General features: G+C 36.0%; 1 protein-coding gene across 1 annotated transcript; it reads right to left on the minus strand.

Moving 5' to 3' along the window:
* Positions 1-792: 792 nt before the first annotated feature.
* On the minus strand, positions 793-25,388 carry LOC118272477 (uncharacterized). The gene is made up of 16 exons (XM_050693541.1): positions 25,202-25,388; positions 15,297-15,521; positions 14,710-14,975; positions 14,010-14,143; positions 12,303-12,469; positions 11,235-11,459; positions 10,291-10,433; positions 8,650-8,832; positions 7,564-7,726; positions 6,283-6,510; positions 5,495-5,706; positions 4,624-4,760; positions 4,056-4,222; positions 2,855-3,076; positions 2,198-2,343; positions 793-1,660 (listed from the first exon to the last, which is right to left on the minus strand). Exons 1-16 carry the CDS (start codon positions 25,329-25,331, stop codon positions 1,475-1,477), a joined length of 2,934 nt encoding a protein of 977 aa, XP_050549498.1. The 5' UTR covers positions 25,332-25,388; the 3' UTR covers positions 793-1,474.
* Positions 25,389-25,708: the final 320 nt, after the last annotated feature.

Consider the following 25,708-nt stretch of genomic DNA (forward strand, 5'->3'; position numbering starts at 1 on the left):
TATATTTGTGGTGTAAACATCATCAATCGTGACTCGTTTCATACCCGTGACTTTGAACGTGAAGATGATGTTTTAAAAAGGTAAAATATTAATTGAAATCCAGTTTGATATTTATATTGTTATTTGGTAACAAACGACTGCACCTTTGGCGCAATGGTTGCTAAGCAACGAGTCGCGCGTTCTTTTCCCGCGCCGGCCGAAAAGTAGGTATTATTCTGACAGGCAGTTGATATTACTGGTATCGATTGCGCTTTTTAACCACAAGATAAAACTAGATATAGAAGAATATTTCTTTAGTCATAATATTATTTAAACTAGTGGTCGCCTAGTGGCCGAAATTCGACCAGATATGATTTAATTTACAATACCACTTAACGTACGTTGAAGGATAATTTTTATTTAACTCAAACTCTTTTATAAAACTCTTTTCATATGAGACGTGAGAATATCAGCGCAATGTCTATCGATTTTGACGTTTTGTCAAATACGATCAGATACTACGCATGTGTGTGTAATGTTTTATTTATTGATTTAATGTGCTTTATAAGCATTATTTTTGAAAAATATTAGCGTTCTCCACTTCTCCTACACATAAACTATAAGTGTACCAAATTTTATGCTCCTACGTCCGCGCAATTATCGTAAAAAAAGGTCCAAAGTTTTTGCATCACGTATTACATGTTATACAGATGTATACTAACCAAACCTATTCCAAAATCTTTGTCTGAAAATTGTTTGCTAAAAACAAATAATTTCGATTAAAAATAAAATGCCATTTTCGTTTCTAAATTGATTTATTTATTTAAAGACACACCAACAACTTATTAGCTAGATTTAACATTACATTTTTACACAAATTTGCTGTATACAGTACTCGCAATTCATATCAGTTAAGTTGTAATCTAAACTAAATAAATAAAAAAGATGATAAAAGATGAATAATACTACAGAGAATTTGAATAAAAAGAAAACATTGAAATTAAATAAAACTACATAAATCAAATCAAATCGAATAGAAATAATAAATAAATTGCATACAGCAATAATAAACCCATAACCAACAACAGCAGATATATTATTTTCCAAGTAAAAATTATGTTAAATATTGCACTTGTATAAAAAGCTTTTAAAAACATGGTTTACAACAGGGACGCTTACTAGCAATTAAATACAAAAAAGTGTACACGAGCACATTAGAAGATATATTTCTTGCATCTTTATTGTTTACATACTAAATTAACTAGAAATCACCGTTTACAGACGTAAATTAATCGAGAAAAGCTTTACTAGTTTCGAGTCATATAGGGACTCTTCATTATGAGCAGCGGGCGCAGTCGCGGCGATGTCTAGTCGTAGACATCTAGTAGGCCTTCTCCATTCTTCTCTATTAATTTACGTGAGTAAACCGTGATTTTTAGTTAATTTAGTATGTCTTACGATAGCTATTATAAAAAGTAAAATAAAATAGTAAACTTTATAGAGCGAATACTTTAACGGAGTCTATTTTCAGAGCACTACCAGACCAGCTAGGGAACCAGGTGTCTTTGGCGTGCCAGAAGTTCAACATGGCCTTGCTTTCTTTATTTCCCCAGGGCTTATTGTCCACTCCATCATCAAAGTCGTTGATACCTCCTACTCGAAGACCCAGGGTTAAATAGAACTGGAAAAAAGGTAATAATTTAAGATGTGTAGAGCTCATTAGATAGAGGTTTTTTGGAAGGATTCAGATAGACTATTAAACTGCCTCGTTGGTCGAGTGGTCGCAAGTGCGACTGCCGGACAAGGGGTCTCGGGTTCGATTCCCGGGTCGGGCAAAGTATTACTGGTTTTTTTTTCGGTTTTTCGAAAATTTCTCAGTAGTAGCACGGTGTACATTGTATTGCGTGCCGTAATGTGCACTTCTGCCTACCCCATCGGGGATAAAAGGCGTGACGATGTCAAAGTCAAAGCAAAGCAATGTCAAAGCATTTATTTCAATTAATCCTAAATTAGGCACTTTTGAAACGTCAAATTGAATTGTCCGTCAGTGACGCTAGGCGCTCGTTCCAAAGTGTTGCTCTATTAAACATCACGAAACACCTAATAGGAGTAGTGTAGCGAGTGAAATTGCGTGAAAGTATAATTCTTCTCATCACATGTGTGGAACACCATGGGAAAGTATAATATCAGGTTAGCATTTTCGTCATAAATTCCTTACCAATTTATCAAAAGGCGCCATGATTGTGCCCCTATTCCATGACCAATCAAACTGGTCCATGTTGTGCTTCTGTGCTTTCTCTGAGAAGCCAGCTCCAGGGTCCACAACGCCATACCTCTCGTTATCCACCAGCAGCTCAATGCCATCTTTAATAAAGAAAGAATTTATATTTATATGAACTAGGTATTTTAATCTATCGGGTATTAAGACATGTGATGATCCTAATAATAGGTATTTTTTGCTTTTGAAAATACAAAGGAATGTCTTGATGTAAACAATCATCATTGATCACTACAAAATAAACCCTATGGAAGTAAACTGCCTCATTGGCCGAGTGGTTGCAAGAGTGACTGCCGGGCAAGGGGTCTCGGGTTCGATTCCCGGATCGGGCGAAGTATTGCTGGGCTTTTTTCAGTTTTGCCAAAAATTTCTCAGTAGTAGCACGGAGTCTGGATATATGCCCGGTATATGGCAATAGGCTCACCACCTATTACATGGGACTTACAACATAAAATGTGAAAAGTGGGTGTAAACAGTGCCATTACGTGCCATAATGTGCACTCTGCCTACCCCTTCGGGGATTAAAGGCGGGACGATATGTATGTATGTATGTATGTATTGAAGTAAATTCAATCAAAAATGCAAATACTACCTCACCTGGTTTCCAAATCAAGGTATAGTTGTGAAAGTCCTTGTACCAGTTATCGGTTCCAAGTTTTTGTTGCAGTAACTCAGACCTGAAAGGTTCTGAATGAGCCAGAACAGGTCCTCCATAGAGTCTCTTGGCAAAGAAGGAGTTTCCACGCACAAAAGCTATGCGCATCAAACCTGATTCGTAGTTAGGTCCATACGCAAAATCCAATGGTTCCAAGTTGATCTCTGGAAAAAAAAACTACTGTAGTACTTAATGTTCAGTACCCTTAGTATGAGTTTACTTTACGGTAAACGAAAACAAAACTAGAGTGCGAACGGCGCTCTGATTGGCTGGCGCTAATAGACCAACCAATCAGAGTGCGTATAGGTATAATAAACGTCCATGAAACCACTCGCGACGTACGGGATAGTCCAACGCCTCACTACCCCGTGCAAGAGGTGAGGTCAGGAGCCACCTGGTCGGCATGTGATTTGAGGTTGCGAAAGAATGTGGACGCTCGCATCCCCACGTGCACTTGCGAGAAGACACCAGGGAGTTTTGCCTTTCCCAGGGAGGAGGAAGTTCATGAGGATGTCCCCCTTATAATAAACGTAACTTGTTTATGAGGTTGCGTGTAAAGTCACCATAAGTTACTACGGCCCAGTTCGAAGCAGGAGTTGTATCGGGGTGGTTTTTAGTCAGTAAGAGTCTGTTAGCTCTCTTGCAGCTCACACAACGCCGTGGAAGCGAGCCTTCGTGCTCGGACCAAAGCAAGAACTGAGGACTTATCATGTTGGGCATTGGCTACGAATATTTTAAAGCTTGAATATTTTAACCTATGGAGTTTCTTGCTCGTTCTTCTCCATAGGAATCTACACTTTGGAACGAGCAAATAGCTTCACTAGAGGACTGACCGACAGACAGACGTTTATAATAGGCATGTTTCCTACTAGTCAAATTCTATACTTTTTTCGAAACGTCAAAAACGATATTTTCTATGAACTTTGTACGAAATACTCTATTATGACGTCATAAGTTTTTGACATCAAATAGCAGACTTATTTCTAGAAATTTACCTAGAAAAATTCGAAAATTTACTTAAGTAGTTCATCAAATTTATGAATGAGAGTGTAATAAAAGTGTAATAAGTGTAATTTTTGACCCAGCAATCATCCCTATTATAAAGCTTGAATGCGCAACTATTTCTATTGCTTATTGCCTTACCAGGTAGCAGCCAGCGGCCGTAGGGTAACTTGGCGCGTACTTCGACTCTTCCAAATGTGAAGGCGAAGCTGTATCGAGACGTGATCTTCCCTGTGATGACAGGCGGCAGGATCTGAGCTCCCACAGCCTCCACTCTGCACTCAGACGTCTGAGCTTTACCTGTGCATCTGCAAATTTCAGTCATATTTAACAAAATTAAAAACAACAACGTCACTCCTTTTTATACCCGAAGGGGTAAGCAGAGGTGCATCTGCACATTACGGCGCGTAATGCCACTGTAAAATGTACACACACTTTTCACCATTTTTGTAATAAGTCCCATGTAATAGGGGGTGAGCCTATTGCCATATACCCAGGCACCATTCCATCCTCCAGACTAAAAAAAAATCGATGAAAACGAAAAAAGCCCAGTGTTACATCGCTCGATCCGGGAATCGAATCCAAGACCCCTTGTCCGGCAGTCGCACTTGCGACCCCTGGACCAATTTTTAATTAAAAACACAAATTGATGTTAAGTATCAAGGCTATGAAATATAATGGACAACTTGGAGTATAAAATGATAGGTACCTTGTATCTAAATCTAAAGTTGAATGATAAATGAAGTCCTCTTCGTGCATTGACTCCGTCAGTACTGGAGTGATGGCCAGGGATCCATCTTGGATACTGAGAGTTTGATCCGGAATATAGGCATTGAATGGAAAATCCTGGAATGATGATGAATATTAGATTATAAAATCATAGATACAGAGTAAAATATAAGGAAATTATTTTATAGTTATTGGGTCATGTGGTGTTGGAGCTCTCCACCTGGCTAGCTCGTCTACCTTCGGGTGGAGTACTTACGGAGTTATATTTTTTATTTTATTTTTTTGAAACACGCCGCTAATCGGGCAGACGTATCACCTGATGATTAGCAATCGCCGCCGCCCATGGACACTTGAAACACCAGAGACGTTGCGTTGCCGGCTTTTTGGGGATTAGGAATTTTAGAGTTATTGTTCGGGAATCTGGGATTGGGAAAGGGGGAATTGGGCCTCCGGTAACTTCACTCACACAACGCAAGCGTTGTTTCACGTCGGTTTTCTGAGAGGCCGTGGTATTACTCCGGTCAAGCCGGCCCATTCTCACTCAGCTCATAAACTCTTTGTGTGATCCACAAATTGTTGTGTCATGTCTGGGTGTCATGTGTATGTGAACTTGTATGTTTGTAAACGCACCCACGACATAGGAGAAAATCTTAATGTGGGGCAGCGATTTTATAAAAAAAAGGCGAAAAAAAAGATGGTTTCCATAATATTATAAAGGTATGAGGCCAGATTTCGGAAATTAGGTAGGCACCAAAGAATGCCGCCTGCTCTAATGCTTGAATAGTCGGCCACATTTTTTCTTTTCTGTATTTTGATAAAGTATATCTAGTTTTAATAACTTTGAAACTGACCGGCTCGCCTGGAATCTGTATCAATGGGGCCCACTGTACGAAGTTGGCATTATCAAAGTCCTCGTTGAAAATGAGAGCGCCTTGACAAACATGGGCCTTTCCTTGGACTATGGTTTTTGAAGCTGTGCAGGTCGGGTCTAAAGTATCCAATCTAGTCTCTAGCTGGTCATTAGAGTTCGGAGTCGCTGGTGCACTGTTTTCATTAACAAACTCTGGAAAATATAAATAAAAGGATACTGATATTAATAAAAATAACTAGCAGTTCGTCCATGCTTAAATATCACGCTATTTCTGTCTTTTATAAAGAATTTGTTGAGACAGAACTATTCTTAAGAGCTTCTTAAAATTTAGTGGCGTTTGAGTATTTAAACGTTAATGTCTTTAGGAGTCCATAAAAAAAGAGAAGTTCCTTTCGATTGTTCTCTGGTCAACAATGACGAATAGAAGAATTATCCTATTTGGTTTTTGTAGTTTGGAAATTGTACGCTAACATACCTACATAATTATGTGTACTTCGCTGTCTATTTATATATAATTATATATGTCGGAGATAGTAATACATATTAAGGTACTTATTACAATAACAAACTAAAGATAAATAGGTAAACATAACCCACACCATTGACCACAGATTAGTCAATTAAATAAGTAATGGAATTTTAAAAAATATTGATTTATTAGAATTATTTCTGATTGGAAGTTATTAATTAGAATTTAATGTTAATTTACTAATAACGAGATTTTTGAAATTAAGTCATAAAAGGTTTCTCCATACGGCATATACTTACGAGTCACTGTGTATGAAAAGTCGTTAAAAAAGTCTTGCTCATTGTTCTTTTTGATGAACATCCAATAGTATATTGTGTCTCCAATATTCAACTTAGCGTCACGATTCACGTAGGTCCAGTATCCCTTTTTTGGTCTTACCATATCTTTTTTAAATTGGCCCTCACTAGGACCACTTGAGAAATCATTATTGATATTTACTCGGAACCCAACGAACGAATAGCCGTCATCTAGAAAAAGAACCGTTGAAATATATTACATTAATAAAACATATATACCTATAATATAATATACGATGCAACGACAGTTATAAAATGTCTAACTCAAAGTCAAATAATTTAAAATCCCAATTAAACCATAATATGAAATGCCAACAATTAAAAAAATAAGTAATAGTCTGTCAGTCTGTCCGTCCTTGAAGATAGCTGCTTGTCTTGTCTTTTCAAATGTGAAGCTATTTCTAAATTTCAATTGAAGATTTAGAGGGGAGCTATCATCTGAGAATTTAACTATTCGGTAGATTTTATCTGAATTGTTATTATAATTTCTTTGTATGCTCGCCTATGAGGTAAGTGTACTTTTCCACCAGAGATGTGCTATATAGCTATGCTACGAAGATGTAATAGCTAAACTCTGAAACTATGTGACCGTTTCCACTGATACTAATCTATGTAGCTGGGCAAGGAAGATACGCAGCTCGAGTATGGGATGTATCGATAGTAGGGAAGCCATCCATAGCATGCATCGTACCATATAAAAATATTGCTTAGCTGAGCCCGTTTCCACCAGTGCTAAGCTATGTGTACCATGAATATGATTGGTGGAAGCCAAACGCATCCATAGCAACATCTGTGGTGGAAAAGTACCATAATAAATTGAACAAATAAAGCCTTTAAAAATGATATTTTCCCAACGTTGGTCGATCATGACTTGAAATAAACGTTTACTCTGTTATTCGTCAATAAAGATGATGACGGAGTATGATAATTAACAATCTAAATAGTCCGTCACTTAGGTAATGAAAAATGTTAGCCACGCATTTTTTTATTCTGTCCTATAAGAAAACAATACTTAGATAAAACTAATAAAATTTCTAAAAAATGTACCTAGAAGTAACGTCACGCGATATTTAAAATCGATTTGTCATCTAAAGTATTAGTTTCCGCAAGAAAATAAAAAAATACATGGCTAATATTTTAAAATATCCTACGAGACTAAACTAAAAATTAGTCATCAACCACATTTGTAACATAACAATATTAGTATAATAAAATGTCACTCACCCTTAAGTATTATTCTAAACCCTTTAGGATTTAATGCTTCTGCTATAGGATCTGCGATATTGAACTTCTGTGCATCACATAATGCAATAAAGAGTAATATGCAAATTATTTTTGTGCAACCCGCCATGTCTCCGTTAGGTAGCAGACTGGCTAAAATTAAAAATCAAACAATATAAGTCTCATCTTTCGGGCCGGTTTTGGCGATTCAGGTTTTACCAGAAAACGTGAAATAAGGAAAATGCCAGATATAAAGTCTTATTTCTGATTAATGCATGAATTTTGAACGCAATGAATTTCCTTATTTTATTTTCGATAATATACCTAACTATATTGTTGACTTTTAAGTATTGCCGACATTTTTTACAAACGTTGCCCCTAGTTACGGGTTTTCTCCTGTGTCGTAGATGCGTTTAAAAACATACAAGGTCACAAACACATGACATCCAGATCTGGAACAACGGTTTGTGGATGACACAAAGAGATGCTCCGTCCAGGAATCGATCCCGCTACACGTTGCGCGACAGCCGGTCGCCCAGCCAACGCGCCAACGGTGCAGTCAATGTCATTTGAATGTTACTTCTCGATTACAGATTGCCATTTGGACGTCTACTTTAAAGACTTCTTAAGATATGAAATCACCATTCATCAAGTTTTTTTTCATTGTAGAGAAGTATTCTTTCAGATTGTTAGTATGTATTTGTGAGCTCCATGATAGATACCGTAAGGTATGCAGGTAGGTAGGTAGATACAATGAGGAAATAAAATAAAGGTTTCAAATCTTTAATAAAAAACTCGATGTTCTAGACTTTTTGAAGTGACAAATTTGTTTTGATTCGTTTAACAAAGAAATATAGGTATTTTCACGGTGGGGATTTAACTCAAAAACATCGCGCGGTGACATCAGGTTTTACTGTTATTATGTACGTGAGATCAAATCAATAAATCAAGCTAATGGTTTGACAAAATGAATACAAAAACAAATTAATTGGTCAAAATTATCATTTATTTAATTAATTCTTATTCATATTAAATTGTTCATATTTTAATCTCAGATTCATCACAGATCAGTTGACAATACAATATCTACAACGCGAAAACTTTGATATAGTCCACTTTCAAGTTAGCATTGTACCAGGAAGGGTGCCAAGATGCCTTGTGTTTCCAGAAGTCCAGCATGGCTTTACTGCCTCGGTTCCTCCAGGGTTTGTCAGGGATATCATCAGCAAAATCATGAACACCTCCCGCGCGAAGACCAAGAGATATGTAGAACTGGAAAATGAAGCTACGGTTAGATTTTTGACCATCATTTTTGTAATTCAGCCACAATATGTCCACTACTGAATGCATTATATATTATGAACATCGCGCTCGGGTCACGGCATTTTAGCTGAGTACTGGCCTTTTTGCGCTGTGAATACTATTATTTTTATTTTATCAATTATTATGTTTATTATTTTTGTAATCGGTGCAAATAAACTGTTTTTCTTTCTTTCAGTGATTCAGTACACAATAACTTCTACCATAGGAGAAATTCCTAGGGCGGTTGCTAACAATTTTTATGTATTTGATGTTTTTTTTTCAATACCGTCGATACCAGGGTATGAAAAAAAAGATTTTTTATGGGATGGTGATGATAAACATGCTGACAGTCATGTCAGTTGGTAAGTAATCAAATCAGCTCCACCCATGGACACCTACAACATCAGAGGAGTTACTAGTGCATTGCCAGTCTCTTTGGGAAAGTCAAGGTGGTCTCCGGTAACTTCAATCGTACATTTAAACACGACGCAAGGGTTATTACACAATGGTTTTCTGTAAAGCCACCCATGAACACCCGTAACACCAGTGAAACCACAGGTGTGTTGCGGGACTTTTAAAAAGGAGTACTAGTTGCACTCTGTAGCGCTGAAGATTATTGTTTATTTATTATTTTCTCACAAAAGATGTGCTGAATTTTTCAATGGTCTTCCAACGCAATGTTTCCCAACTTCATTCAGGGAGGACCTTTGAGAAATCAAAAATAAATGTCGCAGTCCTCTAGGGGGCGTTGCCAAAAATAAAATGTTTTTTAATCTTTGGCATAGAGGTCCCATGGGACCTATTCTTGGACCTTTGTTTAGGATTATCTTGGATCAAGAAATACTATTTTTAATGTTGGAGTATATTCATGTAGCACATTTATCCTATAATACTGTAGTTTTCGGTTGAGTGGTGGATGAGTGTCGATTTCCAAATAGGAGAAATTGTTGACTATATTGAATTTTAATATTTTTGACATTGGATTATTCTGCCCTATATTGGTACGCATACTAATACTCAACTTACAAAATATATTGTTTTTTGGCATTTTATTTTCCGTCTCTGAATTTGTTTTGCTATTTATTCTCAGGGTAATCATCTAGCTTTGATTTAAAGTAGTTACAGTCATGTAAAACTGTTACTTTGTAGCCCATTTGCAGAAATAACATGGGAAATAAAGTGGTACCATACGAAACTGGCGTGAAATGATAGTTTCGTTATTGTTGGCCAGAGGCTCAATCCTCTACCCCATACCCAAATCTTCAAAAGGCCGGCAACACACTAGTAATTTTTCAGGTGGAGCGGGTGTCATGAATGCAGTTTTGATTTGTCCATACGTGGTGCCGATTATTTACCATCAGAAGATCGGACTTCACGTTTGTTCTGTTCCTTAATAAAAATATCTAATTGAAAATATCAATATATTACCGTTTCATCAAGAGGCGCCATGACGGTTCCTCTCAACCAATTAGAAGCATGAGGGACTGCGTGCTGCCGAGCGGTGTTAAAGAAACCATCACCAGGATCGATAGTGCCATACTGCTCACCATCCACGAAGAGTTGAAGACCATCTGAAAATTATTTGAGGGTTTAGAAATTGTAGAACAAAAGATCGAATATTAATTAATAAAAAGGAGCAGCTTCTTTTTTTAACGTTGCCTCACATTAGGGTTTTCTCCTGTGTCGTGGGTGCGTAAACGAAACAACAATCTGTGGAGCACACAAAGAGTTGTTCCGTGCGGGAATCGAACCCGCTACACGTTGCACGGCAGCCAATTGCCCAGCTACCGCGCCAACCGTGCAGTCAGCTGATTGACTATACTCCAAAATTTTAATAGACTTGGTATGAAACAAGGTTACTGGTGATCTTTTGAGTTGTTGTTCTGTCGAGGATTGCCAAGCTTTCTCAGTCTCAAGGGCGAGATAAGCGGATCCAAGATATGTTCCTAGTTATAAGCGACTTAAGAAAATAAGAAGAAAGAAAAGAAAAACAGTTTATTTGCACCGTAACAAAAATAATGAAGAATTAACCTAACTGCTGAGCTGCTGAACTGTCCTTTACCAATTAAATATCACCTTAGTAAGAATAATCAGGATAACTGACAATGAAGATCATAGCGTAGAAACAAAAAATAAGACCAGATTTCTTTTGTTCTGCTTCAAAACTATTTTCCTAATAACTTCAACTTACTAGAATTAAAACTTAAACCGGGATATTTACCATGTTTTTTAATATTTATGAATTTATCCGTGATCATGGCGCTTGCAACAGTGCCGAAATATCGGAAACTCATAAATATTAAAAAACATGGTAAATATCCCGGTTTAAGTTTCAATTCTAGTGTTAGTGACCATGTCAGTTTTCAACTTACTAGGTCTCCAAATCAAGGTGTAGTTATGGAAGTCCTTATTCCAGTTGTCGATTCCAATCTTTTCCTTCATCAGTAAGGATCTGAAGGGATCAGAGTCAGATAGGATGGGGCCGCCGCACAGCTTCTTGGCAAGACTTGGGTTTCCTCGAGCAAAGGCGATACGCATCAGTCCTGATTCATAACGGAGGGATCCGTACACATGCTCTGTAGGTTCCAAGTTAATTTCTAGAAAAAGAAGAAAAATATGTGTGTAGTTTTTTTTAACCTTGATAAGTCTGCGTTTTGCCACCAACCCGCTTACTGCCAGGACGGCGAAGCGAAGATGTGGCCGAAGATGGAGCACACAGACTTAGATAATACCTATTTACTCTGACCTTGAAAAGACCTGGGTTGTGTTTCTCAGGGAAATTTTATCGCATATAAACCTGTGTTGATAATGATTGAGTTATTTAGTTGAACAATGAGTCATTCTTTAGTCATTAGTCCTTAAGTTGCGTGTCCGAAAGGGTCTTTAATTGTTACCCACATATTGTATGTATGTATAAGAACTACGTCACATTAAGGAAACCAATAAAGAATTTGATTTTGGAATGTGCCTTGTACTTCAAAAGGTTAAAATTCCTATCTCTATGTCAATAACAATAGAATTAAAGATAGGTTCGCTTTCAGATAATAATTTCAATTTTAACAACATATAAAATCACTTGATGGTCTATCGTTGGACTATGGACCTCTACATAGGAGAGTTTCCCATCATTTTTACAATATTGCCAAGTTCTCAGATAATGCTGTTGTCTGGTCTCTGAATGTGTAGTAATCTTCTAGACGGCTCTTACTAGCCCCACAGGAAGCTTTAGGACCCGGATTTTGTGACACTAATGTCCGAATACTCAAACGCTACTCAATTTTAAGACGCTCTCAAATGTAGTTCTGTCACTATAAATTCTTTATAAAATGACAGAGATAGCACGATATTTAAGTACAACTTAAAATTGAGTAGCGTTCGAGCGTAAGTACTCTACCTCCACTATACAGCTGAATGACATAGCACAATAAATTGGACCTTACCAGGTATAAGCCAGCTGCCTTCTGGTAGTTTCGCCCTAACTTCAATCCTTCCGAACTTGAAACCGAACCTGTGTCGAGTGGTGATCTTGCCAGTAGTTACTGGTGGTAGGATCTGGGCCCCAGACGCTTGTCGTCTGCATTCTGTTGTGCCTAACTGACCAGTGCATCTGGAAAAGTAAAATGAATGTTTCAAGTCATCAATAACATTATCATCAGGTATAATACGTGCGCTGCTGCACACAACTTTCCTCGTAGTATCTTTAACTTCAAATAAAGTGTTCGTTTTTTGCTCGTTCTTCTTCTTTCGAAGATTATATTGAAACGAGCACCTTGTGTCAGTGAAGACGGACAGACTGACAGACTATTATTTATTTCGTTATTCGTTGACATTTTTTTTAAAGTAGCTGTTTATATGGAATAAATCATTTGACTTTGACTTTGCTATCTATAATATTTGTGAGTGGAAAGAGTTAGTGAGTCTGACGACTAGTATTTTTTACTCTTTATCACATACGTGAATGGCTAACTTCAACCATTGTGTCGTTGTCGGACAGTCAACAATAAGGTGGTAAAAAATAAAGCAGTTGATGCGAAGTTTTTTTATAGCATGGTGATCAGCGCTATGATCACTATGCCTATGATCACTCATAACACCAGAGGAGTCACAAATTCAACCACATTGTTTTAAAGTAATCTAGAATACATCTGTATCATTTTATTTCCACTACTAGTAAATACGTAAAACGAAATCAGAAAACTAAAAAGCATTAATTTCACAAACCAAAATAATTGAGGTTGAATAATTAATATCGTGTTTCTTATAATTTAAACGACGGAGAACTGGGTCCCGACAATAATTGTAAGTGATTCAAAAGTTGTTTGATGTCTGAGATGTCTCCATCCGGCGAATGTATAACGAGCGAGAGGAAATTTACTAAACCGTGGCTTTGTACCGTTCAATTCATTAACATTAATTAATTAAAGTTTTAGATTATAGAAGCCGCCATTGATGTTTTGTTTGTTGACAGCACTTTTGTATCTGTGTCTTAAAGTATATCTGCTTAAATAATATGATCATTTATTTTAACCTTTATAATATTATGGAGTGTTTTATTTATTTATTGAGGGGGGGGGAATCATCTGTTAACTTTTCACGGTTTGGGCGATGCCAAAAGGAATGTCAGACTTATACTGACTACAAACCACTCCGTTACTATTCCTGCTTTTCGAGCCGGAGTCGCGGTAAACCTAAATATGGAGTCTGGCATAGTGACCCGTCTACGGCTTATGCCCTTATTTTTCATGTGTGTTATTATAATATGTATAACATAACAGGGGAGAATAGCACCTCTGCCTAGCCTTTCGAGGATTAAAAACCAAAGTAATATAATATTGCTTTATTTTTTATGGAATAAGCCGGTAAACGAGCAGACTGATCACCATGAGACAAGGTGTCTGGTATTGTTAAGCAATCACCGCCACCCATGGACACTTGAAACACCAGAGGCGTTACAAATGCGTCGCCGGCCTTTTGGGGGTTAGGAATTTAAGGGTTGTTGGGGAATCTGGGATTGAGAAGGGGAGTAATTGGGCCTCCGGTAATCTCACTCACACAACGTAAGCATTGTTTCACGTCATTACATATTATAACACTACACAAATTTATTTCTCATATTTCAAGTTAACAATATACCAAAGACTACCAACCTGTTAGTAAGGTCTAATGACTCGACAAGAAATCCCTCATGATGCATAGCTTCCGTCAGAACTGGTGTGATGACCAGGGAACCATCCTCGAAACTTATAGTGTTGTCTGGTATGTACACGTTGAAGGGATAGTCCTGGAATGAAAGAAAGCACGATAAAGTGTCTGGTATTGAACCCAAATACCTTTTTTTATTATCCTTTATTAATTTAGGGACTTTTGGTCACAGTAAGACCATGCCAGCCCCATCGTAACCTAATACAAGTAACATTAAACACCTTATCACCTATTAGTAGGCATTGAATTGCACAATAACTGCCGTTGGCGTAGTGTGCAACGTGTGCACTACAACTTTTTCCGAGTTTGAGTCTGATGTTTGCAATGCATACATAGGATAAGATGCTCGTTTAGAATAAGATTAAAAAAAAGAAATACGATAGAATATAACAAACATATTACAATTTTAACCCCTCTCGTATGCCGTGTATAAGACAACAATAGAAAACACATTGTGTCTCGCGTGGATCCACGTTCCAAACATACGAAGGGTTAAACTACGAGACTACTTACCGTGTTATTCGAAGAAAAAAAAGAAACGAAACCTAATAGCACTTTTTTGGTTCAAAAATCATAGTCGCACTTGTGATCACTCCAGGCAGCTTAATTATTAAGTTTAACATTACTTTAAAAATTTGTACGTACCGGTTCTTCCGGAAACCTGATCTCAGGGCTCCAACTGTTGAGGTCTTTTAGCGCAGAGTTGCTGAACTCTTCGTTAAAGATGAGGGCACCCTGGCAGACGGCTCCGCGACCAGCTACCGTGGTGGCAGATGGCTGGCATTGTACTGGGGCCGTGGTGGGAGGACGGTAAGTAGGTGGTGCTGCTGTGGGCTGAGTGGGAGTTGGGACTGGTGCTAGTGTCGGAGATACTGATGGATCTACCGGAGTTCCGTCTTCATTTACAAATCCTGGAAAATATAGATGATGTTTGGGTTAATCGATATGGAAAGCTATTTAAAGGTATTAATGACAAGATTTTGTAAAGGCAAATGACTAAAAGTTAAAAATATTTTTTTTTTATTATCTATAGGTTCACGCTTGACCGCTATCTCACCTGATGGGAAGCGACGATGCGGTCGACGATGGAGCGCGCTTACCTAGAAGTAACCTATTCACTCTTGATTTAAAGATTTCAGGGTTTTAAGCTTTCAGGAAACACAGACTCAAATTTATACTTTCAGTATAAACAGTATACTCAAATAGCATATTAGTATAGGTAAAATTCTCACCAGTAACAGTCCATTCTCCATCATCCTGTCGGTAACCCAATCCATTCTTGATAACATAAGTCCAAAAATATATTTTGTCTCCAAGTTTCAGTTCAGCATTTCTATCTCTGAAGTACCAGGTTCCATTCTTGGGTTTCGTGATGTCACGAGCCCATTGCCCAGCTTCTAATCCTTCCATTTCTACGTTAAGGTTTCCGTGGAATGCGAAGAGGGAGAATCCATCGTCTGGAATAAATTGGAATGGATTTTAAGAATGGAAATTTAGATAATGTTTTGCTTATAGTGATGTGGTTAGGTGTTTGTATTCTATTTTTTTTTTGTAATCCAAAATATGTTTGTTTCATTTATTAGAATTAAAGTTTTTTTTTAATAATCCATTATGCTGTACATTACACTGTTTAAAGATTTGACCACTTTGTCTGTATTTTGATCGATCAAATAAATAAATTCAGTCATCATATTTATTTTAACATTTCGTTTTTAAGGTATCATGAATGCGTAGGTTCACTATTTAACTATATATTTTGTGTCTTATTTTATTTTTACTTAATAAATCAGCACGTAATTAAAACTAATGGATATTATTTATTTGCCTGGCAAAATGTTTCTAGACGACGTTGACCATTTCGTTGTACAAAAAAAGTAAGCAAAAAAATCTCATTACTATCTTGGTACTTCGATACTATTAAATTACAAACAGGTTTTTTCTTGACCAAACCTGTTGTACGGTTAGTCAGTCAAATATAGCAGGTTTTTAACCGACTTCAAAAAAAGGAGGAGGTTCTCAATTCGACCGTATTTTTTTTATGTATGTTAATCGATATCTCCGGCAGTTATAGACCGATTTGAGAAATAGCTTTTTGTGTTTGAAAGAGTACGATGTCAGTGTGGTCCCATATAATTTTTTTAAAGTCTGACCATAAATGTGGAAGATAATCCAGGGAACTCCTCAAAAATGAACAGAATGTGCTCTGCGTTTGAGTTTAAGTGATGTATATTAGCTAATCTTTCTGAGTAATCATACAATTCAGGACAGATAGTAGCATATCTGGTATAGAATGATGGGTAGCTTGATGTGCTGTCTGATTTACATGTGTATGTAGGTACCTAATCTGTTTGTGTTTGACAAATGCATATCTCTGGCAGTTATAGTCCGATTTGAGAAATTCTTTTTGTATTTGAAAGAGTACGATGGCAGTGTGGTTCCATATAATTGTTTTCAAAGTCTGACCATAAATGTGGAAGATAATCCAGGGAACTCCTTAAAAATGAGCAGAATGAGCTCTGCGTTTACGTTGAAGTGATGCATACTAGCTTATCTTTCTCAGTAGCCATAAAATTCAGGACAGATAGTAGCATATCTGGTATAGAATGATGGGTAGCTTGATGTGCTCTCTGAGTTACATGACTGTATACCTATGTGGGTATCTAATCTGTTTGTGTGTTTGACAACTGACTATGTATGTAGCTTATGAACAGGTTACTCTTAGCTGTCGGCTCAGCAGATCATAAGTAAGGGTATCAGGTTCAATATACATTTTAAAATAATGTAATTATGCGTCAATATGGATAGATATTAATATTATTCATTTAAACGGCGCTGTCTCATATGAGCAGCGCGTTTAGTCGACCCATACTCAAATGAGTTATTCACTAAAAATCAAGAAATAAAAAACAATTTTAACAAAAATGACTTCAAAAATAAATAATGCAAAACAAATTAATATCACTAAAAGTAAAAGAAATAATTGCGTATTTTTCAACAACTTAATAGTTACTAACTCATCACACACATTATAATGTAAGTAGGTGCAATTATTGTTATTTTTGGAGTCGGTGTCAGCCTAGGAAACGCCAACAACTAGCACGGCACGGACACGGACACGGCACGGGCACGGCACGGGCGAAGTGGTGGTTAAGTACCTACTTACAACTGGTGTAAAACTGTAATGTTTTGTTGTGATAATAGGTAAATAACAAACTTATCTTAGTTGGCTGACATTGACTCCAGAAATAACAATAAATTGTACCTACTTACATTATAATGTGTGTGATGAGTTAGTAAAGTTAGTTGATCTATTAAGTTGTTGAAAAATACGCAATTATTTCTTTTACTTTTTAGTGCATATTAATTTGTTTTGGAATATTTATTTTTGAAGTCGGTTTTTTTTTTGTTAAAATTGTTTTTTATTACTATCATAACATTATACTAATTTATTTATTATACCTACTGGTATTTGTATTGCTATTTTCTATAAAAAATATGAGTTTTTGATGTTATTTTGAGAAAAATATTTGAAGTAAGCGAAAAATGGAATCTGAGTATCACGATATAAGGCACTCGTTTTTAAATTTTCACTTTAAAATAATATGGAATAGATAGTTTACCATAAAAGAATGTTATTGCAAACTGTATCCAAAGCTTATATGATAGTTTGTTTGTATACCACGCGGGTCTGGATGTTTTCAGTTCATTGCCATCGACTTGGACCTCACGGGTCCAGAGTCATTGACCACAAGAATAATGATGTCGCTACACTGTCATTTAAAAAAAAAAACTAGTTTTGGAATTTAAAGCCGTTTTTTGTATAAATTTAATTGTCAAAGGTACTTTAAGGCGAGAGGTGGATGCTCTCTGCATTTTCAAATGGTCTACCCGTTTTTAAACATAACTAGAGGCAGTAACAAGTGCGAAAAATGGAATCTGAGTATCATGATATAAGGCACTCGTTTTTAAAATTTCACTTTAAATATGGAATAGAATTTAAAAGGGAATCTGTTGGGGAGATGGTTTTTTTATGGAATAAGCCGGTAAACGGGAAGGGGATCATAATACTGGGCCTAAGTAATCGCCGCTGCTTATGGACACTTGAAACACAAGAGGCGTTACACGTGCGTTTTGCCTCGGGGATTGGGAAGATTGGGAGGGAATCAATTGGGCCTCCGTCGAACCGGCCCATTTGTTCTGAAGTATCACTCTCCCACTCTTAACTCATGAGCAGCATTACGCGACACACGGCGCGGTGACAATCACTTACGTGAGTAAGCCGAAAAACATAATAATTAATTTAGTATGTCTCACGAAAGTTAATAAAATAACAGATACATTTTGCAAATTAACTCTTGTCATACATGTAGCTACCAAAAACATGAATGTAAAAATCGATACACCGAACAAAGGGATCGTCTCAATAGGTGAGGGGGGAAGCTCCTAAACCAAATAGGTGATCATCCATCATTCGGTACGGCAAGTTAATTTGCCAGGGGTCGATGTAACGTGCTAATTGCCTAAATGTTTACCGTAATAGCTATAAAACCAGTTTATCATGGCCTCGCTTTGTATGATCTTTCTTTACATTCAAAGGTTAGGTTATACTGGTTGTGTATAGCTTGATGTGTGCGTAGCGGTAGTTTTTGCATAGAAGTTATTTTGTGTTTTTAGTTAGTAAAATGTTAATGTATTTAGTTATGTGTTTTGCTTTTGTTTTTGACGTGTTGAGAGTAAATAGTGTAATGTTAATAGAGTGATCGCAAGATAGGTTATCCGGAGCTGCGGACTACCTAGCGGGTTTACCGGGGCTCCGGCTCGAAAAGCAGGAGTAGGAACGGGGTAGTTTTTAGTCAGTAACATTCTGACACTCTCTTTTGCTTCACCTTGTGGGAGAAGACATTGGATGATTTTCCTTAAAACAGGGGTGATCAGTTCGATTCCCAACTCAAGCAGTGTTTAGCTATTTTATTGTTGCCATCGGTAATCGATTCCAAGAACTATTTCCATTGCTCATTGGACCAAAAAAGGCGGTCAAATCAAATTTAGTTTTATATGCAAATAAAAGATTCAACCCGTCCAATATCAATTATTATTATGATATTTAAAGTATTATTAACATTTTTTTCTTTATTTTAGTATTAAGTTTGTTTTTATTCCTTTTTCGGTATTTTAGGTTGTAAATAAAGTGTAGAATAAATTAGAATCACAATTAAAATGTAATAAAAATTAAAATAATTAAAATAAAAATAAAAACGCCGTATTCAAATCGTTGAACTTGACCGTAGTAGTCAATAAATAACAATTAATTTAACCATGATCTCAAGGTAAACAAACTTTAAAATAATTATGCAAGCAATGTTCGTTAAGGATATACGTATTTTATTGTTGTTCCCATTGATTTATTAAGAAAAGCTATGTTTTCATATGGATGATACGTGCTATGGATACTTAAGCTGCGCATCTTCCTCGCACAGCTACATAGTTTAGTATCAGTGGAAACTGTCACGTAGTTTCACAGCTTAACTATTACATCCTCGCAGCATAGCTACATAGCACATCTTTGGAAAGGAAAAACACCCTTAAGTACCTCGTCAAAGGAAAAAAGATCAAAATAATCCCTAAACACAAAAAAAAACATTTCATTTTTAAATTAAATCTTATTTCCTATATCTACTTTTTTCCTCAGTATATTTATGTACAGAGGAAAATACAGATAACATTGATATCGGATGCACCGTTACGTTCAAAGGTCGATTCTCAGACCAAGTAATATTATCTCTCCGAAATTATTTTCCTTTAAATGGTTTCACATTGACATTTGATACAGTTTCGCTTGTAAGGTTTTTGATTCAGGTTGAATATCAGCAATGAGATATTTAGATTTTCATAATAATCAATGATCTTCTCTGAGACACTGATAAATTTAAATCTGTTAGACTTCGACCTAACTAAGCTTGGCAGCTATCGGAAGGTACTATTAAATTGGACTGTACAGTTTTACTTGACACTTGAAAGTGTGTAGGCTGTATTGTCCTTTCTTTTAAGGGGGGAATATCATCAAATTTCTTCTCTCGCATTGGGCGAGGCGAGAGGGAGTGTCAGACTCTTACTGACTAAAACCGCCTCGTTCCTACTCTTGACTTTCGAGCTGGAGCCCCGGTAATCCCAATAGGTAGTCCGCAGTTCCGAATCAGATATCAGCCCCACTGGGCCCTAGACTATATGAACCTTCGATTTAACTGTATACTGTACAGTAAAAACTTTATAAATTGTAAGGTATGTAGCCATCATTACATACCTTCTATTGATATCTACAATGTGATAGGGGTGAGACTTCTAACCCGTTAAGGCTGAGTTCTACATCTAATTTTATCGACAAAAGTCGGGGGTCGAATCGGTCGAATCCCCTCCCCCTAAAAGTTATGGCTATTTTATTATTTTTTTTACTTTTTTTGATATCATAGGTTGTATGCGTCGTAGAAACAAAAAAAAACGACAAACGGTAGCTAATAACCTTGGCTAACTAATTCATTACTTTTTTCATATGTTTGATAATGTTTTTTTCAATATTTTCAGTTGGGGGTTCAATCCCCCATATTGTTTTTTTTGTCGATAAAATTAGATGTAGTACTCGGCCTTAACGGGTTAGAAGTCCCACCCCTATCACATTGTATAATAAGTTAATGATTTGATAGATTAAGCCATCGTAGTTGGTTGTATAGTCTCAAATCCTGACTGACTGCACGCTTGGTACTGAGCCTGCTTAACTGACTCTGACTGCTGTGCAAAGTGTTGCAGTTCCCATTCCCAGAGGAAACAACACTTTGTGTGATCCACAAAAGGTAGTTTTTACTCTGGGTATGTGTATAAAAGTTGTTCTAAACCTATCTACGAAACAGAAGAAATTTTTTAAATTGAATCAAGAATAAAAGTTCTTATCTTTATGATGTCTAGTTATAGGGTGACGGCACCTATTATTATCAGCTATTAATTTTTATTAATGTATTCTCACATTTAATAAGTATTCTTTAATGGTAAGATAACGGGCGGTTCAATAAATGGGTTATTTACCTTAACCGACATTATTGTTCTTTATACATTTTTGCTAATGACAAGAACATTTTTTATTTTGTGATTAAGTAGTAGTAGAAGTATAACTATTTCTTTCAATTCTAAGACCCTGGTTTTTAGAAACATTGGTTGTTATATGTTGGGTCCTCAAATCAAAATGATTCTTTCCTCGACTCACGAATAGGGATGATGACGGGGTATGAAAATTAAAAATCTATTTAGTCCATTAGTTAGGTAATGAAAAAATATTAGACACATATTTTTTATTTTGTCATACAAGATAACAATACTTAGATAAAACGAATCAAAGTTTAGGAGTGGGAGCAAATACGTCATTTCTACGTATAAAACGAATCTAGAAGTGACGTCAAGTGATATTTCAAATCGATATATCTTCGAAAGTATTTGTTACTGTAAAAGAATAAAAAATACGTGTCCAATATTTTTCAAATAATCTACAAGACGGAGATTAAAATAAAAAATCGTCATTTACCCTATTCAGTATACTACAATACTTGGCATTTAATTCCGATTAATGACCAAAGTAGCAGTAATAATGTACTTAAAATAATATTTGTAAACAACTCTATGACGTATATGATAATTCTAAGATAAAACTATATTTACAACAACATTTTAATACTTAGTAATGTTTACTTTACTTACTCATTTTTATTACAATAAGTATGTACCTAAATATATGGTTTTACCTAAACCATTTTGGGGGGACATCCCCTTGTCTTTATTGTTGACATTTTTGTATTGTGTGCACATATTATTATGCACGTAACATCATCAATATTAACAGTGTCTTCCGAAGATTTGCGATCGCAATTTCAGTTGAGAGTTATTTGCGGCCGGTTACCAGACGCTACGCACATCTTTTTTTTTTTGAGGGGATAAAATCGTCCATTGACTTCTCTCGCCTTGGGCGAGGCGAGAGGGAGTGTCATTCGAATCGGAGCCCCGGTAACCCGCTAGGTAGTCCGCAGCTCCGGATACGCTATGCACCATACGGTTTCACTGTGCAGTTCAACTGTACAGTCAAAGCGGGAGTTGTACGAGTAGCCTGCATTACAAAGGTATATAGTATCTTAAGTTATATGTTGTTTTAAGTACAGTATTAACTATTATACAAGGAAAAATTAGTCTTAAGTCAAATGTTACTTAACGTCTTTGTACTAATTTTAATGAAAACGACATACTGTAATTATAAATGCACATCTATATATTAATACGTGATGCAAAAACTTTGGACCGCTTTTTACGAAAATTGCGCGGACGTAGGAGCATAAAATTTGGTACCCTTATAGTTTATGTGTAGGAGAAGTACAGAACGCTAATATTTTTCAATAATAATGCTTATAAAGTACATTAAATCAATAAATAAAACATTACACACACATGCATAGTATCTGATCGTATTTGACAAAACGTCAAAATTGACAGACATTGCGATGATATTCTCACGTCTCATATGAAAAGAGGTTTTTCATTGAAGGAGGTTTGGTTATTCATGATGCGTTATAAAAGAGTTTGTTTGAGTTTGAGTTAAATAAAAATTATCCTTGAACGTATGTTAAGTGGTATTGTAAATTAAATCGTATATGGTCGAATTTCGGCCACTAGGCGACCACTAGTATAAATTATTACAATGTTAGTGTACGCAACTGCTGTAACATACACAATTAGGGAAAGTCCCTAAACTAAATAATATAGGGAAAATATTAATAAGATGTTAAAAACTGTCTCATTCGTTGAGCTTGTTTTTATGGGATGGGAGGCAAATGAGCAGACAGGTGATCCTCCTGATGGTAAGCGATCAGTGCTACCTATGAACACCCGCAACATCAGAGAAGTGATAGGCGCGTTGTCGGCCTTTTGAAAAGGAATACCCTGTTTCAAGGAACGAGTGATCGCAAATCGACTAACTGGCGTCTCGACTTGTGGTGTCGTTACGATTTTTTGGAAAATAATCAGTAAGTAATTTCAAATGGAAATTACTATTTAATTTATAGATATCTATTGAAAATTATACATTGGTAAATGTGCACCTTTACTTACCCTTTTTAAATTAAAAGATGTAATATATTTTATGGTTTAAGTGGTTGTTTAACTGTTCAAGTAATACATTATTATATAAGGAAAACTTAGAAAAACAAGTATACTCATTGTAGTTATGTACATATTTACTTAAACGGTGTCTGTGACTCAGAACTTGATATTTCTGAACCAAAACAAAGAATTGTTTTGTCATAAGCTGTACCTAATTATATGGTTACTAGAATTCTTAGTAAGATGTGTTCTTAGAAGTAATTAGAAAATTAATTGAATTCCTATACAAATATTGCACCATTTTTGAATGAGCGTGACAGCGTTCCGCTGTTGAAAATGTTATGCATAGTCAAATTACATAGTAGGAAATTAATTTGAGTAGCATTTTTTTAAGGGGGAAAATCATCCAATGTCTACTTTGGCCATGGGCGAGGCGAGGGGAAGTGTCAGACTCTTACTGACTAAAAACCACCCCGTTCCTACTCCTGCTTTTCGAGCCGGTAACCCGCTAGGTTACTTGAGTAGTCTTACTAACATTATAAATGCTAAAGATTGTGTGTTTGTGAGTATGTTTATAACTCACTCACGTCAAAACGGCTGAAGGGATCTGAATGAAAATTAGAACAGAGGTAGATTATTATCTAGAATAACACATAGGATATTTTCATCACATGGGAACGTGGGCGAAGCCGCTGGCAGAAGCTAATAGAATATAGACGAGAAAATTGCAAGTCTATGCAAGAAGAAGAAGGTATATTCTTTTATCCCTTCTCCCCTTCTTAAGAAAAAAATTCAATTAAATAATTAATTTTAATTATGCTTAGTCATTCTGACTATGTTAACAGCTAGCATTTATGTATTTTATATTATTTTCCGGTGTACATATACTGTTGCTATTTCCTCAAAATAAAAAAAAATCGTAAGTGTTTTATAACAATCTTAGATAAAACATATGAAGAATGTACCAAATTCGAGGTCATCAACCCCAATCGGACTAAACTCATATGCATAAACATATTATATTTATAAGTGTGCACTTTTCCAAAGTGTGTGTGTATATATTATGTGTGTAATTATTAATCTAAGTAAGTTTACTTAGTAATTACTTAGTAGGTAGTTACCTACTGCCATAAATGATACTAATTTATATGTATTTACTGTACTTAATACTCTCTATACGGAACCTGTTGATACCTTTAATAAATAAAAATACTGACTGAACTCTCTAAGATATTACAGAGATATTATTGTTTTTCGAAAAACTGACAACCGCAATAAGCTATAATACCTTTGGCCGCGAATCGAACACAAAACTTCTTACTCGACAATTGTAATAGCGAAAAGTTTTGTACAGAACTATGCTATAAGGAAAAAAATTAAGTATTTATACTTCTGTATTTAAAGGTACGGTCAATTGAGTTTTAGCGATAAATGATGTTCAACAATTAATTCTAAATCCAAATCAATTGTGGACCACACCGCAGTTGTTACAAGTTCTAAACTAATTTTTGAACAAAGGCAGATTTTGGATAACTTGACCTCTTAAAATTTGAGGACCCCTTACGCAATGTTAGGTGATACCTTACGACATAATATTGGTTTTCACCAGACTGTAAGTGAAACCTAGGTGGTTGGTGGAAACGGCTATTAGGCTTTCAAATATTATTAAGAGATACTAAAGTGATGAGGAACTTATTAAACAAACACAGTGACACAGTATACAATTTTCATGTTGGGTTTTTTAGGTTAACTACCAATAGAAAATATAAAAAAATCCAAATACAACACTTAAATCCTACAACCAAGAGAACCTAGAACCTTAACACTATTCCAAAATGCATTTTGACAAGTTTATTTAAATCATTTTACAATAAAACATGGTTTCATTAACTTTATTATTAACACCTACACTGATATGATAGCACTAACCACACAATTAGACGCACAAACTGTAAACAAAGAAGACAATTAATAAAATAAAAGAATAAAAATAAAGATCAAAACGTACCTGGTACGGAAACCCTTAGGCCTTTAGGATAGATGGCTTCCAACTTCGCTGGTGGAACCTTGTATGACGCTCCTTGACTCACGAAGCATAGCGCGATAGTAATAAACAAATAAATAGCGGAGCGAGCCATGACGTCCGTTCGCCTCGGCGTGCACTCACGGACTGAGATCTTGTGTCACGGAGTGATGCGCATGAGCATCTGCAAAGAGTGATGAATGTGTTAGACGCGGTTTTGTAATAGTTTTTTTTAATAGTTTAAGTTTTTCATTTAAAGAGTGAAAATTACTGGTTATTTTATTTAAAGTTTAAGTGTGATATTCTTTGAAAGTAAGTGACCGAATTTAGTTATTATTTTGTATCCGTTTGCGTTGCATTGCAGAGAAGTTTTGCAGTAATCATTATTGCTTTGCCGACACAGGAATCGAACTCGAAATTTCTTATTTTCCAGCTGCGGTTTGCGACTACTTTATCAACATTTATCAATCTGCCTGTTTTTAATTTTTTTTT

Source organism: Spodoptera frugiperda, chromosome 4 (genome assembly GCF_023101765.2).
Source record: "Spodoptera frugiperda isolate SF20-4 chromosome 4, AGI-APGP_CSIRO_Sfru_2.0, whole genome shotgun sequence".
NCBI classification, from domain to species: domain Eukaryota; kingdom Metazoa; phylum Arthropoda; class Insecta; order Lepidoptera; family Noctuidae; genus Spodoptera; species Spodoptera frugiperda.

Bases quoted from the DNA above. Each gene is read 5' to 3' on its own strand.
- LOC118272477 (XM_050693541.1), bottom strand. From the start codon at position 25,331: ATGGCTCGCTCCGCTATTTATTTGTTTATTACTATCGCGCTATGCTTC. The intron at 15,522-25,201 runs GTACGTTTTGAT...AATTTATTCCAG, and splicing joins CCTAAGGGTTTCCGTACCAG to ACGATGGATTCTCCCTCTTC. The intron at 14,976-15,296 runs GTGAGAATTTTA...TATATTTTCCAG, and splicing joins TGGAGAATGGACTGTTACTG to GATTTGTAAATGAAGACGGA.